Raw genomic sequence first — 17607 nt, forward strand, 5'->3', positions numbered from 1 at the left:
CTAAAAACAGTGGGATATTTAAGGGGTTATTTCATCTTCTGAAAATATCGTGTGACTGTTTTGGAAATATCTCGCCCGTATTTGTCAAGAACGCACTTCCTTGCAAATTGCAATCCACAAATAATAAGTGGGCCAGCGTGTAACCCCACCTTCATCGGGTCGGATTTCGGATCCGAACCGAAAGGATCCAATTTCCCTTTACTTTCAGAAAGCAGCAGAAACCATGGAAAGCAGAGAAAAGAAGCGAAACTCTAGGGCTTTTCCGTTAACCTTTTTCGTATTTTATGCAAGAGATCTCTCCCTCTCCCTTCATGAGGCAAATCACTGAACTACGATCGTATCATACGCTCAAACCCTAGAGTTTCTCTTTATTATTCTCCTCCCATTATCCGAGATTTTACAAGATTTTGTGACGAAAGATCAGCATTTGTCTCGATTATCTGGAAATCGTGGGGTCTTTGCTGCAGGGGATTGTTATGGAAGGATCAGGTGTGGTGAAGAACGGCTGCGGTTATGGCTAATGGTTAGGGGCCGAGCGTTGGATTGAGGAACGATGTCGTTGGCTCTGGTAGCACTCGGCGTCTCGGCTTCCTGTGGTCTGAAGGGCGCTCCGAAGGAGAGGAGGCGCGTCTTCTTCTCCGACTTGGTGCGAGGTTTGCGGGTGCCGAGGGTTTCGTCGGCCGGGATTTCTTCGGGTGCGCGGAGGCGGAGGTGGGAGGCGTTGGGACGGGGGAGGCTGAAGGTGGCGGAGGAGACGAGGACGGTGGAGAATGGGCAGGCGCGGGCCAGCGTCGACATCCCCGTTAGTTGCTATCAGGTCGGAATTCTTCTTGTTGATTCCTTCTTCTTTCTTTTTCTTTTCTGTTTTTTTGATACCCTCATTTGTTTTTTTTCTCATTCCTTGGTGATTGGGAAATTTGGGATGATGGGTTTGATTCAGAAAGCAAGCTCCCCCTCTCTCTTCCTCTCTCATTACTTCTAAATATTGACGTTTTGTTGATTGGACGTAAATAACCAAATAAATAAAGAACGGGCACGTGCACGGGTGTGTGTATATACGTGGATTACACATTATAGCTATATTTAGAGACGGGAGAAAACGTTTGAATTTAAGAAGGCCAGAGATGGGTTGAAATGGTTCTCAAAATTCATTTGAAAGATTTAATAGAACTGTAATATGGATTAAATGTATTTTCTTGGCTTATAATGTGGATTAAATGTAAAAGATACATCAGTGACCATGCATTATCTGGGTAGAGAAAAAGAGTTTCTATACTGGTGGCATGTACTGATGCTATCGTCATTACATGTGATGATGTAAAAAAATACTTGCAGATTGAAGAAACATCTGGATGAAGTCTTTTGCATCAAGGACCTAGAGCCTCCAATACATTTTGGGCAGCGAACTACCTAGACCAAAGAAAGTTATATGTTGTCTTTCAAAAAAAGGTTTTAAATTTTCTTAAAGAAATTGGAATGATAATTGTAGAAGTGTGGGCAGCCCAGTTTGAGCCAAATGACAAGCTGAGAATTAACAACTGCGAAAAGTTTGGGGATGTGGAAACATAGTTTAGTCATTTGAGATGCGTGAAAAACAATCCTAGAAAAGGAATCCTATATGTTAACTATAGGCATTGTGATGAGGTTTATATTGATATTGATTGGGCTGGTTCTTTAGAAGACAGGATTTATTTCTATTTATTATACTTCTCCCGGAGGCAATTAGTGTCTTGAAAGAGTAAGAAATAAATTATGGTGCCTAGGACTAGTGTTGAAGTCAAGTATAGAGCCATGGAACTTGGTTTGTGAGGGACTGTGGTTGAAGTCTATTCTTGGCGAGCTAGGACTGAGCGTAGGGATGCATATGGAGATATGTTGTCACGCAGAGCAGCCATTCAGATAGTCTCAAATCTAGTATACTATGAGAAGACAAACCATATAGATATTCATCTGATGGAATTTGGACTAAATTATTTAGAGCCACTCATGTGAAACCTAGTTTCAGCTTTGCTGATATATTCCTAAGCAGTAGGAAAGTTAAGACACACATGTATCTCTGTTGGAGGTAATTGATATCTTCTCACCAATTGAGGGGGAGTTTTGGAGAATACATGGGAATTTTTACCACTTTAACTGTATATGCAGTCTTTACTTATGGTTGTATATACATGATATATTAACATTGTTTCAAGGGCATTTTTATCACTGTGATGCCCCAAGTATGCTTTTAATTCTTTGTAATAAGTTGGAGAAGCGAATGATTAAAATTTAGTTCTTGCCTTAGTCTCGCGATTGTGCCTATTCTCCTTCTTTCTTTCTTTCTCATTCTTCTTCACCTCCTTCATATTCTTTCATTACTTTATCATTAAACGTGTAGAAACTTATAGATTCCACATAATTGAAGACTTTAGCAAGGGTAATTTAATCTTACCCGGTTAGATAAAGGTTCAGGATTCTGGACTGATCAGTTTTCTAGTTTTACTCAAGTCTCTGGATTCTAGTAGGCTTTATTTTATTCCAGTTTCTTATGTTTCACCCAACTTTCTATCTGAACAATATTGAAGTTTTTATTGGTTGAAAGACAGGTCCTTTTGTTGGTGTATTTTTTCTGATCCATTTCAAAATTTTCAGAGCACATTTGAAGTTCTCCAGACAGCACATGGTTGTTACATGCATGTGATTGGAGTGGTTGTACAAAAATGATAGTCTATTCTGCCTATTTTTATTTTTCACATGTAGTTTTATTGTTCTCCCTCTAATTTTTCTGAACCAGTTCTCGTTATGCTTGTCTTGTTCATGTTTCAGATCTTAGGGATTCCTATTCAATCAGAGAAAGATGAGATTGTTAAATCTGTCATGGAACTGAGAAATGCAGAGATTGAAGATGGGTATACCCTGGATGCAGTCATAGCACGCGAGGTACGTGCAGAAACTTGATGTTGTAATAGGAAAACTATTCCATCTGAACTATCACCTGTTACGGGAAGTCTACAGGATCTATTGATGGATGTGAGGGATAAGCTCCTCTTTGAGCCAGAATATGCTGGTAATGCACGAGAAAGGGTGCCCCCTCTATCTTCTCTTCGCATACCATGGGCTTGGTTGCCTGGAGCTCTCTGCCTCTTGCAGGAGGTAAACTGTTCTGTGTTTCTTATTTTGCTTGTGATGTGGGTGAAATTTGTCATCGTGTTTTGTTTTTAGCAGCGTGTCAGAATCTTTGCTCTTTTACCTTTTTTTTTCTTTTGATTTGGATAATGTGAAATAACATTTTATGCAGGTTGGGGAGGAGAAGTTGGTGCTAGAAATGGGCCGAGCAGCTCTTCAGCACCCTGATGCTAAGCCATATGCTCATGATCTGCTCCTATCTATGGCACTAGCTGAGGTAATAATGGTAGATTTAGGGTGAAAAACATGTCAGTTACACAGTTTTCTTTTATTGGAGTGTAGTTTTGATACAAGTTTTCATTGAATACTACTCTTCATGACGAATTTCTTTTCAACTTCAAGTGCTCAATTGCGAAGAATGCTTTTGAAATGGGAAAAGTATCCCAAGGATTTGAGGCCCTAGCCCGTGGTCAATATCTACTGAGGAGTAAAATTTCTTTAGAAAAACTGCCCCTTCTAACCCAGGTAAAATGCAAAATTTGATGCTATATGGTCCAACTTCGGGCTATTTGTACTTGCAAACAGTTTTTAACATGAACTTTGGTGAATGAGGTTCAGATTGAAGAATCATTGGAGGAGCTTGCACCTGCTTGCACTCTGGAGCTGCTTAGCATGCCACACACACCTGAGAATGCAGAACGGCATCGGGGAGCAATTGCAGCTTTGCGTGAGTTGCTTAGACAGGGCCTTGAAGTTGAAACTTCATGCAGAGTCCAGGACTGGCCTTTCTTCCTCGGCCAGGCGATGAACAAACTGATGGCCAATGAAATAGTTGATCTTCTTTCATGGGATACATTGGCTGTTACCCGTAAGAACAAGAAATCACTCGAGTCACAGAACCAACGAGTTGTGATTGACTTCAGTTGTTTCTATACAGCTTTGTTAGCTCACATTGCTCTAGGATTTTCCAGTAGACAAATGGATCTGGTAATGTCTTTGTGCTGCTAATCTAAATTTTTTCATTTTATTAGCATCATCTCTCTCATAGTTCTTGTTATTTGCCTGACACAGATAAATAAATCCAAAACCATTTGTGAGTGTTTGGAAGCATCTGAAGGCATAAATTTAAAGTTTGAAGACTCCCTTTGTGCTTTTCTGCTTGGAATGGTTAGTATTCTTAATCTACATTTCACTTTTTGTTATTGTCATATTGCTCTGCAATTAAATGCCGATTTGGCAGGGAAGCGAGAAGGTTGTGGCTGAAAATCTTCAACTTCTTGAGTTCAATCAAAATCCATCTTTGCCGAATGTTGAGCCTAGCCAGAACAAGGAAGATAGAGTTAGCGACAACATCTATCCATCATTGGTATCTTTCTTATCTATTTTGGGTGTTTGCATATGCGTTCATGACAAGCTCAAAATTTTCAAGTGAACAGGGTCAAGGTTGTCATGACAGTTTGTGTTTGTTTGTCATATGGAAGTAGTTCTTTTAAGGTTTACAACTCTGTTGTGTGTTGAGAAACAGAAACCTTAACTAGTCCTTAGTTGTCAATCTGCTGTGCATTATCTGATCTTGTGCAGCCGGAATCTTCATTGGTTAGTTGGTTAAGCATCATTCAGGTTTTCTTGAGGATGACCTATTGGCTGATCTCACTAATTTTATCTTTCTTGTCCTTTTTTGGTCTTTCAATCTTGTATTATGTTGTCTTTGATGTCAGGCCATTTTATTTTGGTTTTATGACTTGGATGATGAGCATTGGTACTTTGTGATCAAGTTTTCTTAACATCAGGAAACTTGTGATGTATTTAATTCATCTTAGCAAATCTGATGATTGATATAGGCATATGATGTCCACTAATGTCCCTCTGTGTCCCAGCAACTCTGGCACGTTAAATGATTCTGATTTCGATTGTCTAAACTGGTGACTAAGAGGCAGAAAAAATGGGATTGATTCATGAGTTAAAATTTGAAGAAAATTTCTGCTTTTAGTCATTTTCATATCCCTTTCCTGATATGTTTTGGAGATCAACATATCTTTAATCATTTACCTATAAACATATCCATCTTCAAATCATCCACAGTGAGATATTGAATTCAGTTTCTTGGTTTTGGAAACTTGACTGAAAAGGGCTGAATGAACTGGTTTGGATTCTTGAAGAGCTTATTACTTTCAAAATAATTTTTGATGGCATGGGATAGTTAAGGATTCAAACAGTTTCTCTCACACAGAAAAATAGTAATTAAGAAAGTTGTGGGCTTGAAATGAGTTGAGTTTTTAACATGGTCTCTCCATAGAAACTTAGATGAGACCAAACTGACACTCATTTGGTGCAAACTAGGACTACATCACTTCATTCAGAGTCAAATTCTAATTCTTTGTTCAAGAATAGATTTTCAGTTTTAAATCCAATTCTTTGCCACTGTTTACCAGAGCCAAGACTGGGGTCTTGTAGTTTTGACAATAAATCATAGTCACGCTGTCTGCATTTTTTGAAAATATCATAATTTGATATTTATACGTTAAAAAATATTTGAAAAAGGAAAAGCATCATGATCTCAATATATTGCCATTTACAATAAAGCTCAAATGTACAAAAATATTGTGGTCATGTTACCTTCTTTTAGCGTTTGGGTTTATGTAAAATAGAAATGGTTCTCTTTTCTTATTCATATCCTTTTGTAATTTTTTATCATAAAAATCTTTACGACGCTCTAGTTCCCTCTTATGTTTTTATTTTTCTTTTTCCAGAAATTTACAAAAGAACCTATAATATTCCAGAAATTGCCTTTCTTTGACATTGTTGAGATCAATATTACATCCTCTGCAGATCTGCCATCATGTAAGGAGATATTTTTCTTCCTGTTTATTTAGTGGAACAAGAATTTACCTGTCATTGGTTATGATGAGTGCAAAAACATGGTCGGTCTTACATAACAGAGGCCATGTACCAAATGCTATCTGTGGTGATCCTGGTGGATATTTTGGATTTGGTCATGGTTGGTTTCCCATGCCTTTGTTTTTTTCAGGCAGTCCACTTGTAGATTCTGTTTGCATCCTGCAGAAGTGGGGATGTTTCCATGGATTTGGTCTTGAAACACTCCCTTCTGTAACCCCACTTCAGGCTCACAAACCATGGTAATGACAAAGATCAATTGCAAACCGCTTTTTCTGTGGAATCGGTTCCTGATCGACACCAATTAAATGCCTCTGTAGTATGTCATATTTTTTGGGTTTCCCTCACTTCTTTGTTGTATCTTTTTGGTTTGTATTTTTAGCAAATTAGAGTCACCATTTCACTTTCCTCAATCTATGCCTTTCTTGTTCTTTGGACGTTTTGTAGAGATGATTTCTGCTGAAACTTACTGATTTTACAGAGTGCCATTGTTTGTGTCTGTCCAAGATAAGATGTACTATTCTTGTTCAAGATGTATGATTGCATTGGACTGCAAATATGAAAACTTGGTTTCTGGGTATGTGGACTGCTTGAGGTTCTGTCAAAATTAGCCATCTGTATTCTGCTAAAACTTTAGTACTCTTGCTAAAGTCCTATGGTTGTAAAGGTCTCTTACTTTGAAATATTCACTGAGATTGACCAGGAAAAGTGGCTGAAGGATTCTGTGCTTGGTGTATTTGCAGATACAAGGGACTGCTCTCCATCATTGGTTAGTGTGCTACTAGCTTTTGGGAGGTTGTTTAAAATTTAATGTAGCTTAACCTGTATGATCTTGTTTGCAGGCCAACTTTTTTGGTGGAGATAAGAAGAATCATGTTGTTGGCAGACCGAAGGAAAGGACTGATCAAACAATTACAAATGTGAACCATAAACCTTCTTCCTTTGTTCTCCCACCTGCTCTTAAGATTGGGGCTTCTGAAGATCCTTTTCAGAAAATTGATTCCAAACGGCATTTGAGTTCAGCAACACGACAATTAGCACCAGCTAGCTTGCAGAGCCCATTGATAGGATATAGTGTTAGCGGTGGTGCTAGTGCTTCATCCATGCAAATGAACAGAAACATTGACCTGTCACAGAAGAAAGTTTGGGAAAGCTGGTGGGCAGCAGGAGAAACAAAAGGGAGATTAACCTTGGTTGCTTTGGTGCTTTGTTTTGCATTCACAACCTTTAAGATATTTCATGTGCAATTTGGGAATAAAAATGGTTCGTATGGAGGGAACTCAACTGGACTGAAATTGAACACGACAGCTTTTGCCTGGACAGCAGATCATGCTTCAAACTCTGTAGTTCATGGAAAGAGAACCGGCATCATAGGAAGGATGAAAGAACTCCTTGCTGTATTGAAAAAGCAACTGAATCTTCAATCTCGTGCACTAGACAATCAAAACCTGTGGCCTGTTGATGATCTTTTAGCTCTTATTAAGGTACCTGCTGGTGCTGGCGGTATGATCCACAAACGACAGATGTCATTAGAAGAAGCAGAGACCTTGGTAAAGCACTGGCAAGTAATCAAGGCAGAGGCATTAGGGCCTCACTATCAAGTCCAAAGCCTTCCTTATATCCTTTGTGATTCCATGCTCGACCAGGTCTGTTAGCTTGCCAGTCTGCTTCTTTTGTATCCATTATGTTTGCCTTTGGCAGCACTTTTTAGTGATTTCTACTTATTAGTTGCCTAGTATTATGGTTTCTGATCTAGTTTTGTTTGTGTGATTTCTACTGGGAATGCAGTGGCATTCTCTAGCAGAGACTGCAAAGTCCAGCTCATGTTTTTGGAGGTTCGTACTACTGCGATTGTCCATTCTACGGGCTGATATTGTGTCAGATGGGATTGACTGGGAGATGGCAGAAATTGATGCAGTCTTGGAAGAAGCAGCTGAGCTTGTTGATGAATCTTTGCCCAAGAATCCAAACTATTACAGGTCCTTAGTAGGCTCAGAATATCTCTATCACGTTTCAACTTTCAAAATTCAATGTATGTCACTTCTTTTGTTTACTGGATATATCTATAATTTTTTCTGTTATCATTTTCAAAAATGCAGTACATACCAAATTCGGTATGTTTTGAAAAGACAAAGCGATGGATCATGGAGGTTTTGTGGTGGCATTCAGACTCCAGGTTGAGAATATTTTGTACACTGTTGAAGGGGGTATATTGATATCTGTTGGATGAAGGCAGTTCATTTCGACCTCCCTTGTCAAGTACTTTACTGTCTAGTACCAATCTGCAAGTGGAGGGATGACATGCACTAAGAGGCCGCCTGTGACAGAAACACGTTTGCAAGTTTGGACCTATGGCCATACCTCAGTTGAACTTGTTCAGATCTCTAAGAGGTTCATGCAATTGCTGGACTAGATGTTCTCATCGTCGTGTTCTGACCAATGATCGAATGTGGTCTGTACATCTTGAGGTGATTCCTGAAGTTCCTGGCCAGCTGTTTGTGTGCATACAGACTTCTATTTGTGATGCGTTGAGCTTCCTCTATGTCAAATATTATCTCAGAGGACCTGATTGGTTCAATGTTTGAGTTGCGACTTGTATGTTCATTCATTTTCATTCTTTTGAGACTAACTGGAAATGTATCATTCCACCATTAAATGCTTTTTTTTTTTTAACCTTTTTGGCACGGTTGTACGTGTTTTTGCTATTGTGGTCCAAGTTATACTATTTTCTATTTGAAGAAGTGTGGAATAGATCCACGCCCCACCAACGAAGACCTTATTTTTCGTGTTTACAAACTTCACCTTGCGCATAATAGAGTGAGTGTTTAACTTTGCTAAAGCCAATGACTTCTAGATTTCCATCGCTCACCGTGCCAAAACATCATATACAATGCAACACAAAAATTTCTGATTGCATTATGCGGTGACATAGAAATAGAATGAAGTGTGTTGTTTCATGTACATATGATTTAGTACCGGTACTTGGTGGAGTAATCCTTGGGTGCGATCACCAGACCCCGGCCCTGCCTGGCTCCACGTTACACAGTCTCAACAATGTCGATGAACTCTTGCTTGTCCTTCAGAGCCCAGATGATCTTGTTGTTGTTACCTGTACCCAAGTCGATTATGATGTGCTTGTTCCTAAAATACAACATCACCGTGGAAGGGATCAAACAGCTCATACATAGTGTTGAAGTCTGGCACCTCTGTGATGTCAACCAGATAAACGACTGCAAAGTTCTTTATGGTTTCGGCAACTGAAGCAAGCACCTCGCCCATCTTTAGGAATCCATGCCACAGTTAGAAAAGGAAAGCAAACAGAGCTACATCACTTCCAAATTGATTACCAACTTAGGGTTTTACAAGCACCAGATTTGCTCTCTCTCTCTCTGCAACGGTCTGATGCTTAAATTCAATCCCCAAATGTTTTATAGGAAGTGGTGAAGACATGATTTAACTGAAACGGGAAATATCCAGCGATATAACTAGAGACAGACATGCTGAACAAACACAAATAAAGGCATCCAAAAACCATCAGAAAAGTTAAAAGATCAAAGAAAACTATGAAAGGGTGCTAGAGGTGGTGAAGGTGTAGAGCCTAGCAAGTCAACATCATGAGACAGGAAGGTAGGAGAGTTAACAGAGTCATGGCTAGGCAAAGATGGAGACAAACTAAGCTGAGGTAATTGAGAGACTACAAAGCATGGGGAAGGACAAGATGACAAAAGGGGGGAGGGAGGGGAGGCAGAGGGGGAGAGGTGGGCAAACTGGGAGCAACCAATGGGGGTAGAGGGGATAGATGTAATCGTCGTGTCACCGGGGAAAGGGGATGAAACCGAAATTAATCAAACACATCATGTCTAAAGGCAAAGACTTTGAAGGTCGTCATGTCGAGACAAAGATATCCTTTATGGTGATTACTATATTCTAAAAACACACACAGACTTGACCGAGCATCCAACTTATGACTCAAGGCCTTAACCAAGGAAAGTATGCACACCCACAAAAATTTGTAATCTACAACTTTAAAAGCAATCCTGCTGGAATTTTTTGAGCAATAGATGACAAAATAAGTCTATTTATCAAGTATATTGCAGTTTGAAAAGCATAACTCCAATATTTAAGTAGGACCCCAACATGAGCCATTAAGGCCAGACCGGTATCCACTATATGCCTGTGCTTTCAATCGACACTCTGTTCATGGGTATGTGGACACACCACACAATGTCTGATCCCACATGATTGAAGGTACTTAGAAATAATATGATATTCTCCACCCTAATCTATACAGAGATATTGACTTTTACAACTAAAAATATTCTCCATGTGCATTTTAAAATTCTTAAAAATATCAAAAACTTTTAATTTATGTTGCATCATATAAATCAAACAATATGTCGAATATGCATCAATAAAACTGACATAGCATCTATCATCGTTAACATAATTCACAAGGGTTGACCCGCAAACATTAGAGAATATCAAATGTAAAGGTCCAAACACTTGATGAGAAGTCAAGAAAAGGCAATTTGTGACTTTTGCCAATCTGATATGCTTAACAAATTTTATTGGCATGCCATTTTTCAGAAGGTAAATGAAATTTATTAAGCACATGTTGAACTATTTTGGATGATGAATGACCAAGATGCTGATGGCTAAAAGTCTTTCTGAGGTTTTGTTCTTAATATAACAATAGTTAGAATGAAATTCAACAAATATATTGTCTACAGATAATTTGTTAACTGAAATAAAATTCTTGGTAACATGGGGAATGTGCAAAACTTTCTTGAGAAGAAAAATTGATTTTGAAAAACAAATCATACCAACATTATGTATTTCCAAACCTGATCTATTGTCGACCTTCGATGTGTTGTTGCTTAGTACTCTGAATGAAGTAACATGTTGAGATCATTCGTGACATGGTGAGTGGCCTCGAAATCCGAGTACCAGGCATCAACACCATATATGCTTGAGGGGAACCAAATTGATATAGTGACACATTGAAACCACTTTCTTGCAATATATTTAGGTTTTTCACATGCTTGACAAACGATTTTGCTATATTGGTTGTTTTTAAATCCTACTGAATTTGGTTCACCCCAAAATTGTTATTTGAAAACGTCCCATGTTTCTTCCTCTCCAAACCCATGATTTCCGCCATTGTTTATGTCTCAATATCTACCATGCCAGTTTTGATTTTGACGTGTGGTGAGATTAGTAGAGGAATTACAGACATCGGTAGTGTGTTCATTCTCACTTAGTTGGGCTTCTTGGATTAGTAATAATCCATGAATTTCATCAAGAGAAACCAGCTCCATACGGGTAACACACTATAAGAAATTTGATTTTTACTTGTGCAATTTTTGCGCTAGTGAAAGTCTTTAGTGGCGCAATCGTTGTGCCAATAAAAGCCTCGCCAGTAAAGGTTTTACTGGGACAATTTACATTCACCAGTGAAAATTTTTCACTCACGCAAAGATTGCGCTAGTAAAGGCTTTTCACTGGCGCAATTAAGCCACGATAAAAAGTTTTAATTGGGATTGAATTTGCGTCAGTGAAAACGTTTAACTAGCGCACTACTTCAGCCAATGACTAGTTTTGCCTTTAATGGTGCTAATTTAGCCAGTCACAGTGGATGTAGGACCGATCGAGTCATCTTCTAACGGTTCTCCATCTCCTCTGATCTCGTCGACCCTCCTCCTCCTTTGGCAGTGCTAAGCCTCCGGTGATGTCTAACGCGAGTGGGAAACAAGAGGGGGAAGGGGGAAAGCGAGGGAGAGGGTGGGATGGGAAAACACGGAAGAAGAAAAAAAATTCTTCGCGAGCAAATTTAGGGACGATTTTCACTGGCATACTTTTTCAGTGCGCCAGTAAAAATTAAATTATTGGCACGCTACTTTATTGCACCAATGAAAGTAGTTTTCACTGGGCAGTATTTAGTTGCACTAGTGAAAGTCACTTTTCACTGATGCAAATAAAATCTGCGCCAATGAAAGTCGTAAATCTTTGATTTTTTATGGCGCACTACTTCAGTGCATCAGAAGAAATAGCACTCACTGGCACACTTTTATAGTGCACCAGAAAAATAAATTTTACTGGCGGGTACTTGATTCGTGAGTAAATTGCATGTTTTCACTGGCACTAAAAAACAGCACAAGTGAAAAGGTAACTTTACTGGTGCTCCAGTGGGGGAGGCGCCAGTAAAGACCCATTTCTTGTAGTGACAACAACCGTAAAAAGGAACTAAATTTCGAAGGGAGACCTCTAAGAACATGTGCTATCAAATCCCCTTTCAATATTGGCTTAAGAGGAAACAAGTTGATGCAATTTTTTCTTGGCATGCCGAATATATTCATCAATGTTTCGTGAGCCCTTCTTAAGCTCAATTAATTGGTTCTTCAATTTTGCAATAGTGGCTTGAGATTGTGTCACATAGGCAAGTTTTAATGAGTTCCAAACCTCATGAGAGGTCATCAACCCAACAATGTAGATATTCATAAATTCAAATAATAACATAAGCAACCAACTAAGTAATAATTGGTCCTAACGTTGCCACAAAACGAACTCATAATTAAGTTCACTTAAGTCCGGTTTAAACTTTAGGAGACAAGGTTTTGATCCATCCACAAACCCAATAAGATCATACAACTTCGGAATAAAAAGGAATTGTGACTCCCATAATAAATAGTTATCACTTGTTAGTTTAGTCGTCATAAAATGATGAGGACTAGATTGAGGGTATGACTGAAACAAAAGTGAGGGAGGCTGCTAAACCAATGTACGTGATTAGGTTATGAATGACCTATGCCCATGAAAGCCTCTATTCTCAATCTTGAATAGAGACCTTGCTTTAAACATATATAGATGACATTATTTGCAGTTCCTTCCATTTACAAAATTCTCAACTGATTTGGTTACATGCTGGACCTTCTTAGATTGAGGATTGGATTTAGGTAACTCTTCCTTAGACGTAGTGATCTCATTGGAATTAGGTAAAGTTAGAGAATGCTTCTTGAATCTTCCTCTCTTGTGCAAGGATTTGCCAAATAAGTCTTGGCTTGCCTCTTTAGTGGACGTGCTCTCTTGTAGGCTTGCCTCTTTAATAGACGTCCTCATGTAAAACCTTTACCATAGGCGTTATCTTTTGTGGTAATGGGTTTGGATATGAACTGATTCTTGACTGAATTGGATATACTCATATCCAGGGAAGGTTTCAGAACCTTATCATTAACAGTTTTAAAGCAGGAAGCAGTAGATTTGAACTATATACCTATTGTTTTGCAAGCCAAACACTTTGGACTATTTATTTTCACAACGTTATATGATATAAACTGTATTCAAAATATATTATTATTACTTAGTGAGCTTACAAGAGCCCAACTGAACCAAACACCTGTTGGTCGAGTTCTGCTTGCCAGCCTATTTCAGTGTTGTCGTGCTGGCTGGGTGTGGTCAAGGGTAGAGCGAAACAAGGTAGGTTTGGAGGCCCTGGACTGCCTGGTGTTGGTGGTGGGTCACTCAGGGTAGATTTCCACGAAGCCTCGGAGAGAGAGAGAGAGAGAGAGAGAGAGAGAGAGAGAGAGAGAGAGAGAGAGAGCACAACTATGGTAAAAAAGTGGAGGGAGAAACTGATAAGGGAGGGGGAATTGGGGTCGTGCGAGGGAAGGGGATGGGAACTCGAGTTGGGCACACACTGCCTGCCCCAACCCCTTGTGAGTTAAGATACGAGGGGGAGGGGGGAACTGCTAGACCGGGTCGGGCACTAGTGGCCACTCTAACCCGAGCACTATTCTTGTGCAACGCGGGTCAGGGTGGACACTACACCATGTGAAACGCGGGTTGGGGTTGGCATGACCCAAACGTGGCTTCGCCTCTAGGTGGATGGCTGCTGCAGAGAGGAAGGTGGGGGGCGGACACCATCACCGGTATATATATATATATATATATATATATATATATATATATATATATATATAGAGAGAGAGAGAGAGAGAGAGAGAGAGAGAGAGAGAGATGTCTTTTGTACTAGGAGGTAGCCCGAGCCCCGAGAGGTAGCGTGAACCGTTCACGTGAGACTGGTTCGACCAGCCCAAAAAATATTTTGTAATGCCCCATCACGTACAAATGCCTTCAGATCAAGTAGATGGAATACATGTTCAAGATGGTGAAAAACAACTTTTGGATCAGAGCTTTTTAATGAAAAATGTGATTTTATGACCTGAAAAAATATCACACATTTTAGGCTATATACAGACTTATTCTTGTCTAATCATACAATCTAAGAGCAGAAGAAATGCATGCAGATCACATCTGTTTGTTTCATGAAAAATAACAAAAACATGAAACAAAAACTGGGGGCGTTTGTACCTCGTGTCACCGTTACCAAACGTCACCCCTGTAGTATAATCATTAGGGCGTAAGGGCAGGACATGGTATATGACATGCTATAACATTTTCAATCATTTTCATTATTTTTAATGGTTTTGATAACATTTTTGAAAAATATACTTGTATATATTAAAAAAAAATAAAACAATAATTTTTATTAACTCAAGAATAAAAAAATCCATCTCTTTCTGTATTCATTTTAAATAAGTTGCATAACCCTATCGCGCATCCGTATTAAATCAGTTGGGCCTTGGGCTGAACTAAAAACTAATTAACATACAAGGTGAAGGGGGTCAACTTGCTTTGCTAACAGTGAGGGTTTAAGCAGAATTCAGTGAGCCTGATCCAAACCTCCTCTAAACCCATCACATCTGTACCCATATCATTCACAGCATAGGTTGCAGACTTTTTTTTCAAAAATAAAAGGAAACTTGTATAAAATAGGCATAGTAATTAAATTGATAAGGAGGTGAGCAATCACATCAAACATCATAGGTATCAAACTAAAGAACAAACTTTAAGAAAGGGAGAAATATTGCTAATCTGATGGAAATTAGTGAATTATATAACTGCTTCATCCTCGCCAACAGACATCTGACTAACTTTTTTCTGTAAGATGATTTTTCTCCGATTATGCAAAAAAATAAAAGTTAAACTTCTATCTCTATCTAAAATAGTTTTTTCTGTGGTTATGTACATCCAGTCTAGCTCCATCATGCTTGGTCTTCAGTTTCTTCTTTATCTCTTTTAGAGATATCCTTAAGGTGCGTTTTCTTATGATGTACAAATCACTGATAACAACGGAGACAGATTCCAGAATACAAGAGTTCCTAATAAGAAAGATTGCCAATTTAGCTTCCTTCATGTGTCCTGTGTAATCCTCGAGAGTGATTGTTTTGAGATGATGAATCAGGCAATGAAATGGCGCAGATTGTCCCTCTATGAATTTAAGAATGTGCAAGCTTGCCAAACAACAGGAGGGGTACCCTTGGAACTGCAAAAAAAAGATGAACACTATAGCATCCATTCATCAAGCAATCTCTTTTGTATGTGTGTGTGTTTGTGGTTTTGTATTTGGTGGGGGAGTTCCTGTGACACAAGCCGAAATGAAGATTTGGACACTGACACAAATAGATATTATTTTGATATGTTTTAATAAATTTTAATGCTTTTTACATTATTTTAATAAATTTACTTTTAAGTCCCACTCTTTTCCTCTCATATTGTTAAAATCTTAGGTGTAAGCTGTATTTGCATGAATTTTACTTTGTAGTTGTGTATTTTTTTATTTTTCTAGTAGGCATGAGATTGGAACTCAAGTTCCTTGTGTTATATATATATATATATATATATTATGCAGGTCAGAGTTTGAGGTTCTGTTTTCATGACTTGACAAAACCCGAACATGTTGACAGCCCTATGTGCATGCAGGGGGCTCAGTGTGTGCGTGTGTGAACCTAAAAAGCGGCTATTACATAAAAAAAAATAAAAAGAAAACTTACTTGTATTACAATACTTTCAAGGAGAGGGGAAATCTTAAGTAAAGAAGCAAAGCCTAGCAATTCCTCACCAGAAAAAAATGTTAATTGTATCACCAGCTTCTTCAAATTCCAGAATTGAGGAAGCTCTGAACGATGATGATGAGATAGAGCCTGAAATGATAACGTCAAAGAGAACTTGGTAAGGAACCCCACAGCTGCAACTCATAAGGGCTGATTGTTTTGAGCAAATCTAACCCCCTTAATGTGTTCAGCACCATGGACACCAGTGATCGGGACTGAACACTTATAAAGTGTTTGGCCTAACAATGGGATGCCACGTTGTGGCTGCCCTCCCTATTAAAAAGTGTGGAAAAAACATTTAAAAAATAAAAATTCCTTTTTTATAAAAGTGTTCCTTGGTAGGAAACCTTACCTATATATATATAAGAGCAATGAGGGACAGTGATGCACAAAATATTTTACTTTTTATAAACTTTTTAAAATAACACATAGGTTAAGCTAGGTTTAGATGTCTTTCTAAAAATTATTAAAAACATTGTCATAGTCACGCAAGAGAGAGAGAGAGAGAGAGAGAGACTCTGAAGTCCTCGGTAGGACTTTCCTAATCTCTCTCGTGAACTTAATAATAGTTTAATTATTTATTAAAGCTCAAAAAATTATAGAGTGCAACCCAAACGGCCCGGTTTCTAGTCTATGTAAGAGAGAGAGAGAGAGAGAGAGAATTATTTACCCTGGCAAAATTTGTGCCCACCCTTAGAGTCTTCACGTGAGCAAGGGCTTGTACCAGACCAACCAAACCCAACCTCAATGGAATGTACAAGTTACCAAAATCAAGATATGCTTCCATCAAGCCCGAAACATTCTTGGACTTCAAGTTTATGTAATCACCCTCATACCGGAAAAACGACATATTCGGATCATCGATTTCCAGATTTTTGAGACACCAGCATTGAGCAATCTCGAGCCTACGAAGGCGTGAACGGATTTTCACAAACTCGAGGTGTCTGCAGCCCTCCATGATCAAGCTCTCAAGCAATGGGCAATCACTAAGCAAATCTTCAAGCTGCTCACCTAATATCTTAACACGTATTAGCACCAGGATCTTGAGAGACCTAAAGCTTTTAGTGCTATTGGGGAGTTTTCCAAATGCACAGCCCCGCAGCTTGATATGCTCCACACTTTGGCAGTCACAACGATCAAAATGCAAAACCTGGTCGTCAGGAAAGGCACATGATGAGAACTCTAACTCAAGCGCTTTTACTCTTTTATCAGTGGCCACCTTGATCCATTGGTTCGCATGGTCTGCAGCAGGTTGGTCTCCATCGAACTGAACCTGAAACCTACGCAGGAGAGTCCCCTCATGGAGTAGAAAGAATCGATCCACAAGTTGCACAAAATCCGAAAATTGTACTGAATCTTGGTGACCATGACATGTTAGAGGACGAAATCGCTTCTCAAGATCCTGAACTCTATCGTTGCAGTCAAACGGGAACACTAGATTTGTTTCTTGCCTTACTTTGGTCATGTAAGAGTTGAAGCTTCTCTCATCAAAGTCCAAGCATGGTAGGGTGGCTAGGAGGTGGCTCCATTGTTTGGTGGTAGCAAAGGCTCGTATGGCACACTTCATGGGAAGGAAGGAAAAGATGTGACGTACGACATCGCCTGGTAATACAATGCTTGGCCCCTCTTTCTCTCCAATCATCTTTCCCTGCATACT

General features: G+C 39.1%; 2 protein-coding genes and 1 pseudogene across 3 annotated transcripts; 1 reads left to right on the top strand and 2 right to left on the bottom strand.

Annotated features, from left to right (window-relative positions):
• Positions 1 to 223: 223 nt before the first annotated feature.
• On the top strand, positions 224 to 8669 carry LOC149842362 (plastid division protein CDP1, chloroplastic-like). Of its 2 annotated transcripts, none has more exons than XM_089999087.1 (12): positions 224 to 817; positions 2806 to 2919; positions 2995 to 3132; positions 3278 to 3382; positions 3508 to 3630; positions 3724 to 4092; positions 4177 to 4272; positions 4346 to 4471; positions 6704 to 6769; positions 6843 to 7646; positions 7789 to 7979; positions 8100 to 8669. In XM_089999087.1, exons 1-12 carry the CDS (start codon positions 554 to 556, stop codon positions 8179 to 8181), a joined length of 2478 nt encoding a protein of 825 aa, XP_089855213.1. In that variant the 5' UTR covers positions 224 to 553; the 3' UTR covers positions 8182 to 8669. The 2 variants fall into 2 exon arrangements, with proteins under 2 accessions (XP_089855213.1, XP_089855212.1); XM_089999086.1 differs by having other exon boundaries at positions 227 to 817; positions 6695 to 6769.
• A 300-nt stretch (positions 8670 to 8969) lies between these two features.
• Positions 8970 to 9279, bottom strand: LOC149842363 (thioredoxin-like protein YLS8 pseudogene; annotated as a pseudogene).
• Positions 9280 to 15052: 5773 nt separating this feature from the next.
• Positions 15053 to 17592, bottom strand: LOC149842364 (putative F-box/FBD/LRR-repeat protein At5g62970). Its single transcript, XM_090000644.1, has 4 exons — positions 16621 to 17592; positions 16125 to 16223; positions 15891 to 16040; positions 15053 to 15382 (listed from the first exon to the last, which is right to left on the bottom strand). The coding sequence occupies exons 1-4, from the start codon at positions 17590 to 17592 to the stop codon at positions 15053 to 15055; spliced, it is 1551 nt and encodes a 516-aa protein (XP_089856770.1).
• Positions 17593 to 17607: the final 15 nt, after the last annotated feature.

The sequence above is a fragment of the Nuphar pumila genome, chromosome 3, assembly GCF_984573655.1.
Source record: "Nuphar pumila chromosome 3, dmNupPumi1.hap1.1, whole genome shotgun sequence".
NCBI classification, from domain to species: Eukaryota; Viridiplantae; Streptophyta; class Magnoliopsida; order Nymphaeales; family Nymphaeaceae; genus Nuphar; species Nuphar pumila.